At 57.7% G+C, this 17,414-nt stretch overlaps 3 protein-coding genes across 6 annotated transcripts in view; 1 reads left to right on the forward strand and 2 right to left on the reverse strand.

Annotated features, from left to right (window-relative positions):
* Positions 1–240: 240 nt before the first annotated feature.
* On the forward strand, positions 241–5,099 carry CDT1 (chromatin licensing and DNA replication factor 1). Of its 2 annotated transcripts, XM_080644971.1 has the most exons (10): positions 241–567; positions 1,121–1,279; positions 1,355–1,509; positions 2,064–2,261; positions 2,344–2,489; positions 2,672–2,772; positions 3,271–3,459; positions 3,760–3,897; positions 3,973–4,174; positions 4,721–5,099. In XM_080644971.1, exons 1-10 carry the CDS (start codon positions 322–324, stop codon positions 4,882–4,884), a joined length of 1,698 nt encoding a protein of 565 aa, XP_080501097.1. In that variant the 5' UTR covers positions 241–321; the 3' UTR covers positions 4,885–5,099. The 2 variants fall into 2 exon arrangements, with proteins under 2 accessions (XP_080501097.1, XP_080501096.1); XM_080644970.1 differs by having other exon boundaries at positions 277–567; positions 3,760–4,174.
* A 481-nt stretch (positions 5,100–5,580) lies between these two features.
* APRT (adenine phosphoribosyltransferase) lies at positions 5,581–8,667 on the reverse strand. Of its 2 annotated transcripts, none has more exons than XM_080643410.1 (5): positions 8,263–8,667; positions 7,907–8,062; positions 6,591–6,737; positions 6,254–6,332; positions 5,581–6,089 (listed from the first exon to the last, which is right to left on the reverse strand). In XM_080643410.1, the coding sequence occupies exons 1-4, from the start codon at positions 8,538–8,540 to the stop codon at positions 6,281–6,283; spliced, it is 633 nt and encodes a 210-aa protein (XP_080499536.1). In that variant the 5' UTR covers positions 8,541–8,667; the 3' UTR covers positions 5,581–6,089; positions 6,254–6,280. The 2 variants fall into 2 exon arrangements, with proteins under 2 accessions (XP_080499536.1, XP_080499535.1); XM_080643409.1 differs by having other exon boundaries at positions 6,591–6,724; positions 7,956–8,062; positions 8,263–8,659.
* A 553-nt stretch (positions 8,668–9,220) lies between these two features.
* GALNS (galactosamine (N-acetyl)-6-sulfatase) overlaps positions 9,221–17,414 on the reverse strand; it is a 32,937-nt gene continuing 24,743 nt past the window's right edge. The window contains exons 12-14 of one of the 2 annotated variants that reach the window (XM_080643407.1): positions 13,161–13,282; positions 11,401–11,518; positions 9,221–10,136 (exon numbers count right to left, since the gene is read on the reverse strand). In XM_080643407.1, coding sequence (XP_080499533.1) covers positions 10,050–10,136; positions 11,401–11,518; positions 13,161–13,282 — 327 coding nt within the window. In that variant the 3' untranslated portion in view covers positions 9,221–10,049. Of the gene's footprint in view, positions 10,137–11,400; positions 11,519–13,160; positions 13,283–16,984; positions 17,157–17,414 lie in introns of those variants that run through there. The other variant, XM_080643408.1, reaches the window with a different exon arrangement.

Below are 17,414 nucleotides of genomic sequence, written 5' to 3' on the forward strand. Positions count from 1 at the left end.
CCGTACTGTACTGGCTTGGTGTCCACCGGAACCGCGGTATCCCCCGCAGACCCCAAGGAAGCCCTAAGACCCCACAGATGCAACAAACACCTCCAAACCCCGCGGCGAGGACTGCGCTGCGACGCGTGCGCGCGGCCGGCGCAGCCTGAGAGCACCAGCGCGCAGGCGCCTGGGCGCGTCCATTTCCATTCCCTCCCACCCCCACGCCGATGGTTCCGCCCGAGGAGGGGGCGGGGCCACGCGTGGCGCGAAAATCGGCGCGAAGAGTGGCGCCACTTCCGTCTGCTGCCAGATTCCCGCTGCCGGGCTCCCAGCCTCGCCATGGCGCAGCGCCGCCTCACCGACTTCTTCGCGCGCCGCCGCCCTGGTCCCCGCGCCGCGTCTTTGCGGGCCAAGCCGACCTGGCGCACCCCCAGCCCCGCCAAGTCCGCCCTTCGCGCCCAGGTTCCCACCTCGGGCGGCAGCCGCAAGCGCGCCCGCCCGCCTGCCGAGCCTGCGAGCGACCAGCCCACGCGCGACGAGCCCGCGCCGTCTGCGCGCAGGAGGCTGAGGCTGCCCGCCAGTGTGGTAAGGGCGTGGGGTGGCCGGGGCTGTGCGGGGAGGGGAGAAACAGACGCAGTGGGGGCAGGCAGGGGAGGGCTTCTGCAGAGACCTGGCTCGGAGGGAGGACGCAGACCAGGTGGCTGGTTGCAGAGGATACACAGAGACCCCCCAAGTGGAAGAACCGAGTCGTGGCCAGGGCGGAGAGAACTGGCTGAAAGGCATTGCAGGAGCTAAGTCCGAGCTGCCAGGCCGGTGTCCTGTGGCCACCATAAGGAGAGGACTTGCATTGAGGGACGGGGAAGAAACTTTGAGCAGGGAGTCGGGGAGTCTGACTGGTACCGGAGGAGAGCCAGAGCTGGGCGGGCTGGTAAATGCCAGGCCCTTCTGCAAGGCTGGATTAGGGGTCAAGCCTTGGTTACTGTCCTGAGAAGAATGAACAGGTGGGTGGGCCAGGCCCCTCTCTTAACAGGGGTGGTACCGAGAGGCTGGACTGAGGGTAGCAGAACGTCTTCTTTCTGTAGAGCCAGTACACCTGAGGGTCTTGTCATTTGTTCACCTTTGGGGCCCTTTCTTTCAGGTCTCTGGCCCTGGCTCCCCAGCTGCCCCTGGCTCCCCAGCTGCCCCTGGCTCCCCAGCTGCCCCTGGCTCCCCAGAGCACTCCCCTCGGAGCAAGAAGACAAAGAAGGCTGCCCTCTCAGCAGGTCAGCTGCCCAAATTGGCACCCCACAAGGACAAGGTGAGGAGGCTGAACCAAGGGCTGGGGAGGGGGGTATGGGGTAACTGGCTGGCTGACAGCGTTCTGTGTCTACAGGTCCCCTCGAAAGTCACCTTCTCTGAACTCAAGTCATGCCTGCAGCGGGCCCGGGAGCTGGGGGCTCGGGCCCAGGAACTGAGGGCAAGTGCCCAGGGGAATGATGCCGGGCAACCCAGTGTGCTGGAGGCCAAGGAGCATCCAGCAGGGCCATGGTGAGTTTTGGGTGGGAGGCACCCCAGGAAAGGGTAGGCTGGTGGGAGGCCTGGTAGGGATAGGGCTGGGCACAGGTCTGGGTCTGCTCCATCAGGGAGCCAGCACAGTGGATAGGACACTCAGATCTTAGTGCCAGTCACTAGCTCTTCACCCTCTTTCATCTAAGAGGGTGCCAATTCCTGCCTCAGTGGACCCTTATGGATTTCAAATGATAGCCAGTGGTGATTGGGCATTTGCTTCCTATCATTGTGTTCGTCCTCCCCAGGTCCTGTGGTTGTCATGTGCCTCTTAAGAGATACAGAAACCAGGGCTTAGGGTGGCCAGGGGCATGGTGGAGCTGGGTTTGAAGCCACCCTTTTCTGTCTCCATCCCTGATAGTGCTTATGATGGGGAGCTGTGCATATAAGGAATTTGTAAACTGGTATGCAGTGTGTCGTGGGGGCAATTTTGCAAGCCCCAGCTCTGGGGTATCCCCGGCTGCTTTGCCAGCCATTGGGTCCTGGAGGGGATGTGGGTCTGATGCTTCTCTCAAGGCCTGGCTTCCTCCCTGCAGTGAAGAGAAGGCACCTGCCTATCAACGCTTCCATGCCCTGGCCCAGCCAGGGCCTCCTGGCCTCGTGCTGCCTTACAAGTACCAGGTGTTGGCTGAGATGTTCCGCAGCATGGACACCATTGTCAGCATGCTCTACAACCGCTCGGAGACCGTGACCTTTGCCAAGGTCAAGCAGGGTGTCCAGGACATGATGAGGAAGTGAGTGGAGTCCCTTATTGGGTGGGAGCCTTGTTCTACAGTGGAAGCTAACTGACTGACCCCTGACACCCTCTTCCCATAGGCGCTTTGAAGAGCGCAATGTGGGCCAGATCAAAACTGTGTATCCTACCTCCTACTGCTTCCGCCAGGAGCGCAACATCCCCACCTTCAAGGACAATGTCAAGAAGTCTGATTACCAGCTCACCATCGAGCCGCTGTTGGATCAGGGTGAGTGTGCTGTGGCTGAGTCCACTAATCTCTGAGCCTTGGTTTCCCCACCTGTGACACTGCAGTTTTGAACATGGATGTGAGGGCACTGGGCCCCTCGTCTGACACCTGTGGTGTGGGGCTTGGTGCCCCAGTGGTTCTAGTCCAGGGGCTCGGAGCTCAGGCTTGGACTCTCTCTGCAGAGGTTGGCGACATGGCCCCCCAGCTCACAGCCTCACGCCTCCTGCAGCGGCGACAGGTCTTCAGCCAGAACCTGGTGGGGCGTGTCCGGGAGCACCACAGGGTAAGCTAGTGACCCCAAGATGACCAGCTCAGTCCTCGTATGAGGTGTCCCTGTGCTCTGTCCCCTCCTTCAGTGTTGTTGTCACAGCTGCGTCTTACCCAACAGGAAACAGGCCCTGTTGAGAGGCTGTATTCTAGAGCAGCGGTTGCCAACCTTTCGGACCTCACGGACCACCAGTGGTCTGCGGACCACCGGTTGGCGACCACTGTTCTAGAGTTCTCTTAAACCACACACCAAAGTGGGCCGTCGTCTCATATGGATGGGGATTCTGGGCTGGGTGGGGACCCTGGCCCTCAAGTGAGGGGTTCTGATCTGAACACAGGATCGGGGAACTCAGGGATGCAGACTCAAGACTTAGGAGGCTTGTGGTAACTACAGTGGGTGCTGGTGGGTCCTCTACTCATGCCCGAAGGTGCCAGATGGGATGGGAACCTCTACAGCCCCGCTCCACCCCAGCCAGATGTGCGCAGGGTCATCAGGTATCCCCTTCTTGGATAGGTCTTCCTGGCCTCCCTGAATCCCCCCATGGTGGTGCCTGAGGACCGGCTGACACGCTGGCACCCTCGATTCAACGTGGATGAAGTGCCTGACATTGAGCCTGCTGAGCTGCCCCAGCCACCTACCATAGAGACGCTGGCCACTGCTCAGGAGGTGCTGGCTCGAGCCCGAAGTCTGATGTCACCCAGGGTGAGACTGGCCCCTTTCTCCCTGGGAAGGGTAGCCTGACCCCCATGTGGGCACCCAACAAACCCCATGTGTGGCTGTGGGCCTGGGGGGTAGTGGGATGTGCTCTCCCTATGTTCAGAACACTGCCCACTGGCAGGCTCTACCCAGAGGTGCCCAGCACAGGTCTTTGATGTGCTGGGGTGAACTTGGGCTGGATATACAGGGCCTCCTGGGCAGGGGTCCATCAAATGGGGTGTGAAGGGCCTCCCCTGTGGCTGGGCCAGGAGAGACTTCTGATCTCTTCTCTCTGACCTGCTCCAGATGGAGAAGGCCCTGAATGACTTAGCCCTGCGCACAGCTGTGCCCAGCAGCCCTGTGTCTAGCCCGGTACTGCCGGCCACCCCTCCGGCCACTCCACCTGCTCCCCTGAAGGGGGTGTCCCAGGACCTGCTGGAGCGGGTGAGTGTTTGGGGTCCAGGGATGGGGTGGAGTGGGGGACAGCTGTCCACTGACCACTCTCCATGCCCAATGCAGATCCGGGCCAAGGAGGTGCAGAAGCAGCTGGCACAGATGACGCGGTGCCCAGAGCAGGAGCAGAGGTTGCAGCGGCTTGAGCGGCTGCCTGAGTTGGCCCGGGTATTGCGTAGCATCTTTGTGTCAGAGCGCAAGCCAGCGCTCACCATGGAGGTGGCCTGCGCCAGGATGGTAGGCAGCTACCGCGTGGCCATGAGCCCAGGTACGTGCAGGGGCAGGGCCACTCTGCATGTCCCAAGTCCCAGATGAAGGTGGGCACCATAAATTTGCACCATTCTCCACACCTGCTTGTGTGCACTGGATGGGCGTAGCACCCTTGAGATCACCTGAGTCCCTTTAACCCTGCAGCTTCTTGAGGCTGTCTCCCCATCACAAACCTGGCATTTGCCCTGGAGGTCCTATGAGACCACCCCCTCCCCGAGGCTTCTGGTCCCACAGAGCTGCAGGACACTTCTGCTTCGGGCTCAGGACTTGTGACAGGCTCAGTGGGAGAGCCACCTCCTGGGGAAGGCTGTGACCACTGCCCTGGCCCAGTCCTTCTGTCCTGTCAGTCTACTCCTTTGCTTCTGTGTACATAGATTTGTCTAGCCCGGAGGGAGGGGAGGAAGCAGGGGCTGAAACTACGGAAGGCTTATTGACAGGACCCTGAGGTGAAAGCAGCACCTGTGTGTACTCACAGATGTGCACGCAGGCCCAGAGGTTTGGGGGAGGGACAGGCCCCCACCTCACGAGGCCCCTCTCTCTGCAGGGGAGATGGAGAAACACGTGCAGCTCCTGTCTGAGCTGCTGCCTGATTGGCTTAGCCTCCACCGCATCCGAACTGACACCTATGTCAAGCTGGACAAGGCTGCTGACTTGGCGGGTGTCACTGCACAGCTGGCTCGCCTTGCTCGTGCTGAGGAGATGCTGTGAGCCTGATGGCGGCACACCAGCACGCAAACATGGGCTCAAGGCCCTGGCTTGGCCCTCTGTGCCTGTTTTATTCTCTAAGAATGCACTTTGCTCTCCCATTCCCGAGTCCTCACAAGGGTCAGCAGCTGTACTAGGCTCTGGGGATGGAATTCTCTGGCTATTGGGGTGGTACAACCACCTCATGCTGCATGCTGTCATTAAACTGGTTTCTCGTGGATTGGTCTTCGCTGCACAGAGTGCCGGTATGTGGCGGTAGGGTGGCTTTCCTGGCAGCATGGGTTCGGGCAGTGTGGTCGGCAGAATAACACTTCCCGCCCCTCCCACCCCAGAGCAGTCCCCCAACGTAGGGATCTTGAGAGCTCATCCTGTATTATCCTAATGGGCCCAGTGTCATCACAGCAGAGGTTGGTGGATGGTATATCACTGGCTTTGAAGATGAGGGTAGGGCCATGAGCCAAGGAATGGGGCAACCAGCCCTGTCTACACCTCGGTTTTCAGGATAGTTGGCCCTCTATCTGCCAGTCAGCTAACTAAGCGAAGGGAAAAAGTCACACTGTTGATGTATACTATGTAGTTAGGCCCAGGATGGCTACTCTGTACTGAGTACAGAATAATTTCCTAAACAATACAGCATAACAACTACTTACATAGCATTAGGTATTATCTAGAAGTAATTTGAAGTATACAGGAGGATGTGCAGGTTATATGTAAATAGTTTATATAAATACACTAAGCAGCCATGGGGTCCCCTGCACCTCCCTGCCTCTTGGTCCTGAGGTCCAGATCCCACCCTGGGCACCTGAAGAAACACCACTAGCAAAGTTGATTAATCATGTTCTTATTTCAATGGAAATAAACCTGAGCAGCTGGGGCTTGCTTCGCCCTGGGCTATCGGCTTCAGGCCTTTGCACTTTCAGAACCTGCAGGAAGGACCTGGGTGCTGGATAGTAACTCGACCACAGAAATGGATAAAAAGTCCAGGTGGACAGCAAGTGGAGGTCAGTATAGCCACAGAGGCCAGACCTCTCCTTTTTCTAGCTGGTGTGGAGCAGGGTATCGAGGTCACTCATACTGCAGGAGGGAGAAAAAGGGCACGGTCCCCAGCTTCTCTCTGCCTTTCAGTGAGGTGAGCTCCACCACACTCAGGCATTCCAACACCTCGGCCCGCAGCTGGCCCAGCAGCTCACAGGCTGCATGCATGGTTCCTGGTGGAAGGGAGGGGAAGGAGTTGGCATGTAACAGGGTTCCATCTGGCAAGCAGGTAAACTAGTGTCGAGGACCTAATCCACTTCTCACACACATAGTAAGGCACTTCCACCCCCCAAAACTCGCCAGTACCAAGCCCTCTTCACTCCAGGGAGACCCTCACCACCAGTGGCCAGCAGATCGTCCACGACTACCACTTTCTGCCCTGGTTCCAGGGCATCTCTCTGGATTTCCAGGTCAGCCTGTGGGTGGAAAGCAGGCACATGGTTGGTACATCTCTGAGAACAGTCTTGGTGTGCAGAGCCCAGGAGCTAATAAGGGGATACCACCTGGGCCACGGTTTCAACCCTCCTGGCTGTTCCCTGGCTGTGTGAGCCTGGCCCAGTGTCTCAGCTTCTCTGAGCTTCCATGTCCACTCCAACCATGGCAATTCTATTTGATTCTACAACTTTCCCTTTGGGGGAAGGCGGGTCCATGGGATCAGCCACCAGCCCTCTCACCTTCCCGTATTCCAGTGTGTATGAGATGGACACTGTGGGACCCGGCAGCTTTCCACGTTTTCGGATGAGCACACAGCCCAAGCCAAGTTCCTGGGCCAGGGAGGGGGCAAACAGAAAGCCTCGAGAGTCCAGGCCTGTTGGTGAGAGCTGGGTTATTGGGAGACAGCCGTGTGGCACAGTAGCATGAGGGTTCCCACAGGTCAGGATGGATAATGACAAGTAGTCACTACAATGACACAGGATGCCTGGCCTTGTTGGCGCCAGCTAAAAGGCCAATGACGTCCATCCATTTAGGGAATGTTGACTTACCATGCACAGGGACTGCTGGTTGCTAGAGAGTGGGAGGTTGGGAGGTGGGGCTAGGGACTGAGTCCACATTACATGGTTGAGTAATAACTGGGTGGCCCTGGGGAAGTCACCTAACCTCTTTCCAAAGCTCAGCTGTTATCTCTAACTGGGCTGGTAATAGTTATGAAACATATTCGGCACAGACTCATGTCTTTGAAAGCAGCGCCTGCTCAGGAGCTTCTGAAGGAGAGGTAGTGACAGGGCACTGGCCACCTCTTGCAGTGCACTGAGATGGAACAGGAAGTGTGGTGAGGGGGACACACCCAACTGAAGAGGGGAACAGCACTGCTGTGCCCTCCAGGCAGTGGGGATCAATGGGAGGGTCAGGGGGTGGGGCTCTCCCGGGGAGAGGAGACCCCAGGGTCTTCCCTGATCTCTGCAGGCCTTCTCGAAGCCCTATACTGGGTCAAGAGCCTGGCACACAGCGGGTGCTCAATACATGCTTGTAGAAGGAGAACAAGAAATCTCTATGATCCAGTGGAATCTGGTCATGTCATATACTCTGGGGAAATTCCCCAGGGCTGGAGACCAGGAACTGGGTGGGGGTTTTCCCTGAAAACCTGCTGGGGCTGCGGAGACGCTATATGCCATCGACCTTGGCTCGCACCTCGGCCCCACGCGTATGTTCAGGGTACAAGAAATAAGCAGGCGTCTTCAAATGGACGCCCTCAGCCCCACAGCCTGCAAGGCGGTACCCACCTGGCAGGAGCCATTCCTCAGGCCGCTGGAGGGGCCAGTAACCCATCTCAGGGCTGCAAAGTAGGTGGCAGCGGTTCTATCCTTACAGCCCATGCTAGAGTGATCAACCAAGCACCTTAGAGGTAGGTCCCCTGAAGGACTCCCACTAAAGGACTCTCCTAAGCAGAGATGGAGCCGTCCCTCCCTCTCTCTGCCTGACTCAGGAAAACGAACCCCACACTACCAGCCTCCTGGGCCCTGGCCCAGACCCAGTGAACCCTCCAACTTACGATCCTCCCGAGGCGGCCAGAGCCCCCTCACCCCGGGCCCTCCACTTGCCCGCGATGTAGTCAATCTTGCCGCCGTGGGTCTTCTTCAGGTGGTTCGCAAGGAGGCTGATGGCAGCGCGGAAGGAGCTGGGGTCTTTCAGGAGGGGCGAGATGTCCCTGCCGCGCAAGCACAGGCCTGGTGACTCCGGGGTCGGGTATCGGCGTGGGGATGGCGGTCCCCTGGGGCAGAGCCCACCGGCACCCAGACCGCCCCACTCTACGCGCGGGACAACGGCCCAGGCCAGCAGGGTCAACGCCCAGCGAGGCCCTCAGGTCTCCCGGTTCCCGGTGGTCTGCCCGCACCCGCCCGCGCGCACCTGAACAGCACGCCCGGGGTGGGGAAGTCCGGGAAGCTGCGGATGCGCTGGGCCACCAGCTGCAGCTGGGGGTCCGCCATTGCTGCGACCGCACGTGTGCGCAGGCGGGACAGTTCGGTGGCGCCTAGCGGGAGCGGGGCGGGGCGTCTGGGTGGCAGGAAGGACGGGCGGGGCACTCGGGGCGGGGCTGGCCGGCTCCTGTAGGAAGTCCTGGATTTCATCGAATCTTTGGTGCCGTCGATTTTAAGACGCCGGCTTATTTCTTGTACCCTGAACATACGCGTGGGGCCGAGGTGCGAGCCAAGGTCGATTAAATATAGCGTCTCCGCAGCCCCGCGGGTTTTCGGGGAAACCCTCGCGCGCGTTCAGCCTGCCCCAGAGTGCCTGGCAGGTCCTCCGGGAAGCTTTGGCAGGGATTCCCAGGCAGTGAGCGGGTGCTGGCCCTCCCCTCCCCTCCCCTCCCCTCCCGGCACACACCGTCTCGCCGCTGCAGCTCCGCTCTTCCTGACATCCGGAGGTTCTCTTTGAGCTCCTCTTGCGCGGTGCGAGGGCGCGCACACTAGAGGACGTGTGTGCACAGACAGCCAGGCCTTCCCTCCCAGAGCTTGCGGGGAGTTGGGGCTAATGGTGGGGAGGGGGTTGAGGACTGTGAGCTAGCGTTCGGAGGGAGCCTGGGATGACCTGGCTAGGGGAGGGGCCAAACCAGATGTGGAGGCCTCAGGTGTATGGTGCCTGGTGCCTGGCTTGCAGTGGGAGGAAGCCCTTCCCAGCCTTTCTGGACTTGGAAGCGGGGAGGAAGGAGGCTGGAATGCTTGGCCTGGCTGGAAGCCCACCCCTGAGAGCACAGTCGCTTGTGTCTGTGGAGGAAGCTGAGGGGGGACACACTGCAGCCCCCCATCAGGGTACCCAGGAGGGACAACTTCCCCCAAACATAAACTCATTTTAAAATACAAGAGCTAAAATGCATGTTACTTTATTCTAAAACCATTTTCTTCATAATTCCCCAACTTCCAGCAATAAAGCTGTGGCAAGATAATCACTGCAGATGTGAAGACCCCACTCCGCATGGCTTCAGGGCAGGGGCCTTGGGGTCTGCACTTGGTTGCTAAGGCTCTTCGGATTCGGGCAGGTGAAGGGCCTCTTCAGACTTTGCCACACCAGGTGGTAAGGGGAGGAGGGCAGTTGGGATCGCTGTGAGGCACAGCCACACTGCACAATGTGCTGAGGTTTAGGGGTCTAGATCCTTAAGAAAGGTGGACAATCCATGATGCTGACATTATGTCCAGGGAAGCACCAGCATCGGCTGTCGCCACTGGCCGGGGAGGAGGCCTTGGCTATGGAGGATCTAGGTCAGGGAGGCCCTCTGCCTCCTCCCCCTCCATGTGGTGTGGTGCAGAGAGGTGGGGCTGGGGTGCCCCCTCTGGGCAGCACCAAGGGGTTCAACACAGGATTGGCACAGCCTCTCTTGACACTGGGGCTGAAGTGCTGAGGGCATCCGTGGTGAGTCATGCCCTCTGGGTCCTGGGATGGAGGCCAGGCCCTGAACAAGGCCAGCCTTAAGGTGGTAAGAGCCAACTGGGAGGATGAGACAGGTGGGCATACTGAGACCTGTAGGCAGCGCAGCATTCAGCTCAGGTTGATGTAGGGCCTCAGGCTCAAGGCAGCAGAATCAGGTAGGTGGGGAGGAGGGCAGTTGAGGCTCCTCCAGTGTGGGAACCAGACCCTTCCTACCCCCGGCACTTGCAGGGCCTGTGGGAGGCTTGGGCCTGCCTGAGCCTGCACAGGAGCTAGTGGGGCCAGGAGCACTTCTCAGGAACAGACTCCGGGGGCGTCAGGCACTTCCCTAACTTTTCACAGCCTGGGGGTGCCCAGTTCTGGAAAACGGAAATTCAGAAAGTGAATGGGCAGTTATTCTACACTCTTATGTACTCAGCGGCTTCTAGACTCCTCCCCTGCCCAGGCCCTGGCCTGAGCCCTCTGTTATCCAAGGGGACTGTCTGCTAACTGCCTCAATCCCCTGGCCATGTTCCAAGTAGAGCAAATGCCAGGACCTGCGTACACCCCGCTGTGACAGAGAAGAAGCTCCACACTCCAGCGAGGGCTGACAGGCTTCATACATGTCACGACTTCCCACCCAAAGCTCTTTAATTGTCAGGAACCCTTTCTCCAGGGAAGAGCTGGCTGTTCAAGGTCCCAGATGGGCTGCATGGGACTGATCTTCTTGTCAGAGTGACCAGAGAACACCACACTGAGTCCTCACCTGGGCTGGCCTGGAAGTGCAGGGGGCCCAGAGGTGAGCTAGAAGGTAGAAGTGTGTGTGTGGGGGGGTCTGAGCTGGGGGGGCTGGAAGCAGGGGCAGGGCCCAGGGCTGAGCTAAGGGACTGGGTGTGTGGGGCCCAGGGTAGAGCTGGGAGGTGTAAGTGTGGGGGCCCAGGGCTGAACTCGGGGGCTGGGTAAGAGGGGTCTAGGGCTGAACTGGGTAGCTGGGTAAGTGGGGCCCAGGGCAAAGCTGGGAGGCTGTAAGTGTGAAGACCCCACTCCGCATGGCTTCAGGGCAGGGGCCTTGGGGTCTGCACTTGGTTGCTAAGGCTCAGGGGACCCAGGGCTGAGGTGGGATGTGTGTGTGAAGGAGGGGCCAAGAACTAAGAATGGAACCTTTCCTCCATCCAGGGTTGAGGAGGGCCAGGGGTATGGAGAGGACAAGTAAGGGGCCCCTCAGGCTTTGCACACGCTCACACATACCCCGTGCTCACACATATGTAAATCCACACACCTCTCCAGTGACTGCTCACTTTAAGTCCGGAAGCTGACCTACACTGTTCCTGCTTGTCTTCAGTGCAGGGTCCCCCACTTTCTCCCATTCCAGGGGTGGCCAGGCTATGGCAGTTCCCATGGGGTCCAGGAGATGGCGGCAGCGCTTTGGCCAGGTCAGTTGCCTCCCTTCCCCTCTGGTCACTAAACTCTTCTCAAACAGCAGTCACCAATGGGAGATGGTGTGTTGGGGTGGGAATAGCATCGCTTTCACAGAATGACAAGCCAGAGCATGCAGACCCCACAGCACTGTCAGGGTCCTGGGGATGCCCCCCACAGGAATCGCCATGTATAGCATCCATAACGGCGTACACATAAACCACTTACCATGACTGCCTGGTTGCACACATTGAGCTGGGGCTGTCCAGGGACCAAGGCCTCCTGGTGCTGCTGAACAACTGGGGTGATCCTGCTAAGGACATTCAGGTACTCGGTGCTGGCAAAGCTAGAGATGAGAGGGCATCAGGTCACAGAGGTGGGGAGGACACCCAGGTAGGCCACCAGGTGGGCTGGGAAAAGGCCTGGGGCCGGGGGCCCAGCTTGTTTCTCTCAGACAGGGCTGGCCCTGCTGCAACGGCCACTGTCTTGGGGCCCATCTGACACTGTCACCCCAGGTCAGCCCTGCTCCTCAGGCCTCCACACCAGTCCAATGCTCCCTGCACTCCTTTCACACACAGCCCCCCAAGCTATTTGAAATAGGTCTCAGGCGTGTTTGATGTCTTTCCAGGACTCTGGCCAAATGCACTGCAAAGGGTGGACTTAACCAAGTTCAGCAGTTTTTGGAGAAGTCTTCTCGAAACAGTGAGAGAGCACAGGCGGGAAGCTCCAGGAGGCCCTGCACTCTGCCCTGAGCAGTTCTGTCCAGGCAGCGGCTCCAGGATCTTCTTGCCCAGAGCTGTGCCCCTAAGTGACCCCGGGCAAGTCATGTCCCAACCCAGCTCCCAGCCTCCTCTTTTGGAGCCCAGGCATGGGGTGCTGTAGGGCTGTGAGTAGGGGTGTGGCTGGGTGCCCAGGGAGCCCTCCAATTGGGGCAATAACCCCAAACACTGCAGCACCCCCGAATAATGACAACGTGGATCTAAGGAGGTCACTCTCTGGTGGGTGTATTCACATATCTTTGCTCTGAGCAGCAGGCCCCATGACCTCAAATTTTGGGGAATGCAGAGGTGGGGAAGTAGTGCCATCTGGCCACATTCAACCAGTGGAGGCAGGGGCAGGATTTGTACCAAGTTTCCTCCACCTCAGCCAGCTCACTGTGTCAATCTTTTTGTGGACATTTGAGTCTGAGAAGCCACACCATGCATGTTGCCATGGGGAGGGCATTATCAGAGGCTCAGCCGCCATCTCTGTCCATACGACCCACCTCGAGGGCACCTGAGCCGTGGAGGAATCAGCAAGATGGGCTAAAGGCATGGGGGCTGTGGGGCAGGCCTGTGTGTGTCCTAATCAGACTGCCTATAAAAAAAGCCCTGCTGGACATAATTTGGGGGACACTATTTCATCCATGGCATTGGCTCTCCATGTGCCCATGGTCCCTGGCTCCAGTAAAGCGAGGGGCTGCTGAGGAAGCCCCCAGGGTTCCCCGATGGCATGGAGAGCCCCCATCTGAGCCGCACTGGGAGGAGCTCAGTCAGGCCCAGCAGGCAGCTGCCCGGTTAAGGGCCTCAGTGGGCTGGTGGTGCTGCTCCCAGTGTCCTCAGTGCTGCTCATCATGGAAGACGGTGGCCATCTGGAGAGGTTCCTGTCCACCCCACGCCTGGACTGTCACCCTCCACAGAGGCCACCTCCGATGGCATCCTGGAGCAGGGGTCATGTCTTGCTGGGCCACACGGAGACAAATGGGGGAGACGGGAGCCCCTGGAGAGGAAAGGCGACGACACACACGCCCTCATGGGAAAACTGCAGTTCAGGTCCCAGAGCTCCAGCAGAGGGAGGCCCCACGCTTCCCTTCCTGTGTGTATGCATCTCCACCTGTCCACAGTGTGCATGTCCCTTCTAGGAAACGCAGCACGTTGGCATGTGCTTGAATTGGCTGCACCTGGCTAATGTTTCCTTGGCAGCTTCAATGCCCCCTTGTGCCCGCTCACCTGAGGGGATACCTCTCTCCTGGGTCTCGTCCCAGGTGGAAGATGAGGGGCAGCTTCGTGTGCTCCTCCTGCGTGTGGGTGGTGACTCCTGAGACATTCTGTCCGGGGCAGAAATCAATGCCCTGAAACAAGAGGCAGGTAAAACAGGTGGGCGCCGTCTCAGTGTGGAAGCTCCTGTCGCAAGGCTGGCCACTCCACCTTGAACAAGTCTGAGTGGTCAAGGCCGGAGCAGGCCAGGAAGTGGATCCTATAGGGTGGAGCCTTCCCACCACCCTGGCCCGAGATGCTGAGCAATTATATCCTGTGTACCATCCCCTACTTTTTTGGAACCCCTTTTTTTGGGGGGGGAGGGGGGGAAGGAAGTGAATTTCTTTAAATTATTTTAGCCCATCTCACATCCTGACTGCCTCTAATTTCTAGAGAAGCTATTTTCAACCTTTTGCAATTCATGGCACACATAAACTGAAATTAGTGGCACACCAAAAAATGTATTTTTTGCTAACCTGACAAAAAAAATGGGTTTAATTTTGATTCATTCACACTGATGGCTATTGTTGTGTTGGCTGTTGTCATTTTTATCTGACAATCTTAGGGAAAAGAGGTCAGAAGCCCTGACTAAATAGTCAGGTATTACATGTTTTAAAATTTGCAGCACACCGGGTGAAAGTTGCTGCTCTAAAGCAAAGCTTTTTACCACTTCATCTGCCTCATGGCTCAGCATTCCCTCAAAACTCCTTCACCAGTGAGGAGGGACTGCAGGCCTGAAAGCTAGAGATGTACAGAGCCAGAAATGGCCCACAGGTGACCCAGATGCCCCTTAACAGGTAGGGACCCAAAAATGACAACAGTTAATATGTTCAAGAAAGCAGGAAAAGATGGAGAGAGATCACACCAGGCTCCCCAAAGGCTCAGGCGTGGCACCCACGTGCAAGGTCTTCTCTGCCTCCTGGCTTCGTCATGGTACGGCCTCTGATGAGCATCTGGAATGGGCTTCCTCTGCCAGTACATGGCCTGAGCTTTGCCCAGGTCCTGGGGCAGCCCTGAGGCCCCTAGGTGGCCTTGGGCCAGGGATTCCCTTGAATCTGTGGCCTGCAGTCTGAAGCTCTGTCCCCAAGGCCTGAAGGCTGTCCCTGGGGCGCTCTCTAACTTGGGAAGAGAAGCCCCTGCCATCCAGGGAGAATTGGGTGAGGCCAAGGGCCCAGTCCTGAGATATTGGTGACCACTGGGCCCTGCAAGACTTGGCACCAGTCTCCAGCCAACACAGGGCACTGTTGACAGGTCTGGAGAGGTGGCCATGACCCAGGTATGGTAACTAACTGAGAGGCTTTCTGTAAAGAGGCAAACCATCTCTAATCCCCACGTGTCTATAATGGACAGCTGGTCAGTGGAGCAGTTAATATTCTGCTTTTCAATAAAGTAGGGAAGTTAGAGCCCATGAAATTCCATTTATCTGCACTAAGCAGTCAATTCCCGAGCCAGAGGCAGCAGTCTAAATCATCGATGGCAGCCGACAGTGGACACACAGGGCTTCCAAAGGGGGTGACCCTTTGACCTTCTGGGAGCAGAACTGCTAGAGAGCAAAGTGGGGAAAATAGCCACAATAGGTAGTCCTCCCACTAGAGGTGGAAAAAAATAAAAAAAAAAAAAGAAAATAGCCACAATAAGCATAAAAATGCTGAGCAGTTAATGGATAACTTTCTAAGCCTAGACAGAAGACTTAAATTATAATATGGATGCAAATCAAATAAGCTATTTAATTAAGGTCCTGCTAATTAGTACAGGATTTTTCTCTTAAAACTATTATCTGTGAGGAGGCCTCACACTGGGAGCATCACAGCTGAGCCAGCCTCCCCCCACCCCTGCACCTGTCCTCCTCCCCTCAGAGCCAGGGAACCTGCAGGTCACAGCACTGGCTTTTTGGAGGGTTGGAAGGGAGGAGGGGGATGAATGTGCCCATGGGAGTGAATCTGGATATGAAGGTCACACATGCACCTTCCTCTGGCCTCTCACGCAGGGCCTCAGGCAGCCCCCATGGTGGGAGGTCATGGTTTGCCTGGGACAGCGGCATGAGGTTCGGCAGGGAAGATGCTCACTTGCTCCTCCTCCACCATCCAACCGTCATGAGTGGACGGAAGACCTGGGGCTTGGCCTGGTGGGCCACCACACAGCACCCCCCAGGTCTTGGGAAGGGACTTAGAGGGGGTGCGAGATGCCCCAGGACAAGCATACAGCCAGGAAGCTAACAAGGTCCACTCAGGTGTCCCCCAAACCTGGGGACCACAGACTGGAACACCCACAGCTAGGTTGTACCTCAAGCCTGTCCCTCAGGGCAGAGCCAGCCCAGACTGGCTGTTTGGCCCCAGCTGGGCCCTATGGTGGCCTCTGAACAAAGCTGTCCCTAATGTGTTCATTGTCTGTAAGTGACTGGAGGAGGATCGGAGTCTCCTTGGTACTCAGGGGAGCTGTTGATGGCCATGGGGTACTTTAGAACTTCATGCACCCCTTAGTTTTATAGACCCCTGTAGGGAGAAGGGCCATCAAAACAGCAATGCAGCTCTCCATCTCCTCCAATGCGCTCTGATGCAGTAAACCCACAGCCTGATCCTGTGTCCACCCTGGGCCCCCCCTAATATCTACACACACTGGAGGACGGAGTTTTCTGTGCTTCACCGCTCACGAAGACCAAAGCCATACAGACCAGACCAACCCAGGTGCTCTCACAGACACCTTAGAAAATGGAAGAAGGGCATCCTGCCGAGCACTGGTGGGAGGCTGCAAGAGTGGGGGTGGTGTCACCGGCTGTGCTGAGGTGGCCTCTCCTGACTCATTCCTTTTTTAAAAAATATATTTCTTTATTGATTTCAGAGAGGAAGGAAGAGTGAGAGATAGAAACATCGATGGGAGAGAATCATTGATTGGCTGCCTCCTGCACGCCCCCTACTGGGGATCGAGCCCGCAACCCAGGCATGTGCCCTTGGCCAGAATCGAACCTGGGATCCTTCAGTACACAGGCCGACGCTCTATCCACTGGGCCAAACTGGCTAGGGCTCCTGACTCATTCTAACCCAGGGGTGGGCAAACTTTTTGACTCGAGGGCCACAATGGGTTCTTAAACTGGACCGGAGGGCCGGAACAAAAGCATGGATGGAGTGTTTGTGTGAACTAATATAAATTCAAAGTAAAGGAGCGGAGGGGAGAGCAAGAGAACCGGATAGAACAGCCGGATCCGGCCCACGGGCCGTAGTTTGCCCAAGGCTGTATCTAACCCCACTGTAAACATGGTTGGGTCAAGGCAGGTTATGCAGTTACTGGACTTTTTTAAAAAGTATATTTTTATTGATTTCAGAGAAGAAGGGAGAGGGAGAGAGAGATAGAAACATCAATGATAAGGAGAGAATCATTGATTGGCTGCTTCCTGCCTGCCCCACACTGGGCATGGAGCCTGCAACCCAGGCATGCACCCTGAACAGGAATCGAACCGTGACCCCCTGGTTCATAGGTTGATGCTCAACCACTGAGCACACTGGCTGGGCTCTCCAGCATTTTTAGAGTTCTGGGTGGGAGGAAGCTGGGCTGTGTCTCACTTGGGTCAGCACTCATTGGACCTGGCCCTGAGAGCCCACACAGCAGGAAGCCACAGGGAGGCCGGGGGCAGCTCGCAGAACACCAGCCACACCTGCCAGCTGGGCCTCCTGGACTCTCAAGCAGCCAACAATGGGGACCCTAGAGGCCTGGGGGTGGGGGGAGTTGTGGGTGTGATTAGGCGGGGCAGGGAGGCAGATGTGAGGCCACATGGTTGCCCCTAGGGTCCACACACTGCCAGCTTTGGGCCCCTTTTAGATGCCCCTACAGCTTCACAGCCGCTGGGCATCTAAAGGGGCAAATCAGGAGACAGGGACAGGAGGTGGTGGCCACAAGTCAGAAGGGCGAAGTGGGGGCTGGGGCGACGAGTGCAGGCCCGGGGACATGGCTCTGCCCTGCTGCACTCTGAGAATTCTGGAAGAGACCAGTTTGGGGGCTGTGACAGAGTCGGAGAGGCCCATAGGACATTCAGGTGCTCAGAGGGCACAAGAGATGCACAGGCCCGCTTGGTCCAGCTGAGCCTGCCAATGCCAGTGGGTGCTGCCGACCACAAGGCGGGGATGTTCACGGTACATGGAGGAAGCACACACTGTCCTTGGCTCTGCTCAAGTGCCTACGTCTGCACAGCACCTGGGTCCACGCATTGCACAGGTGGCCCCTGGCCATGCCACC

Source organism: Plecotus auritus, assembly GCF_963455305.1.
Source record: "Plecotus auritus genome assembly, chromosome: 10".
NCBI lineage: Eukaryota > Metazoa > Chordata > Mammalia > Chiroptera > Vespertilionidae > Plecotus > Plecotus auritus.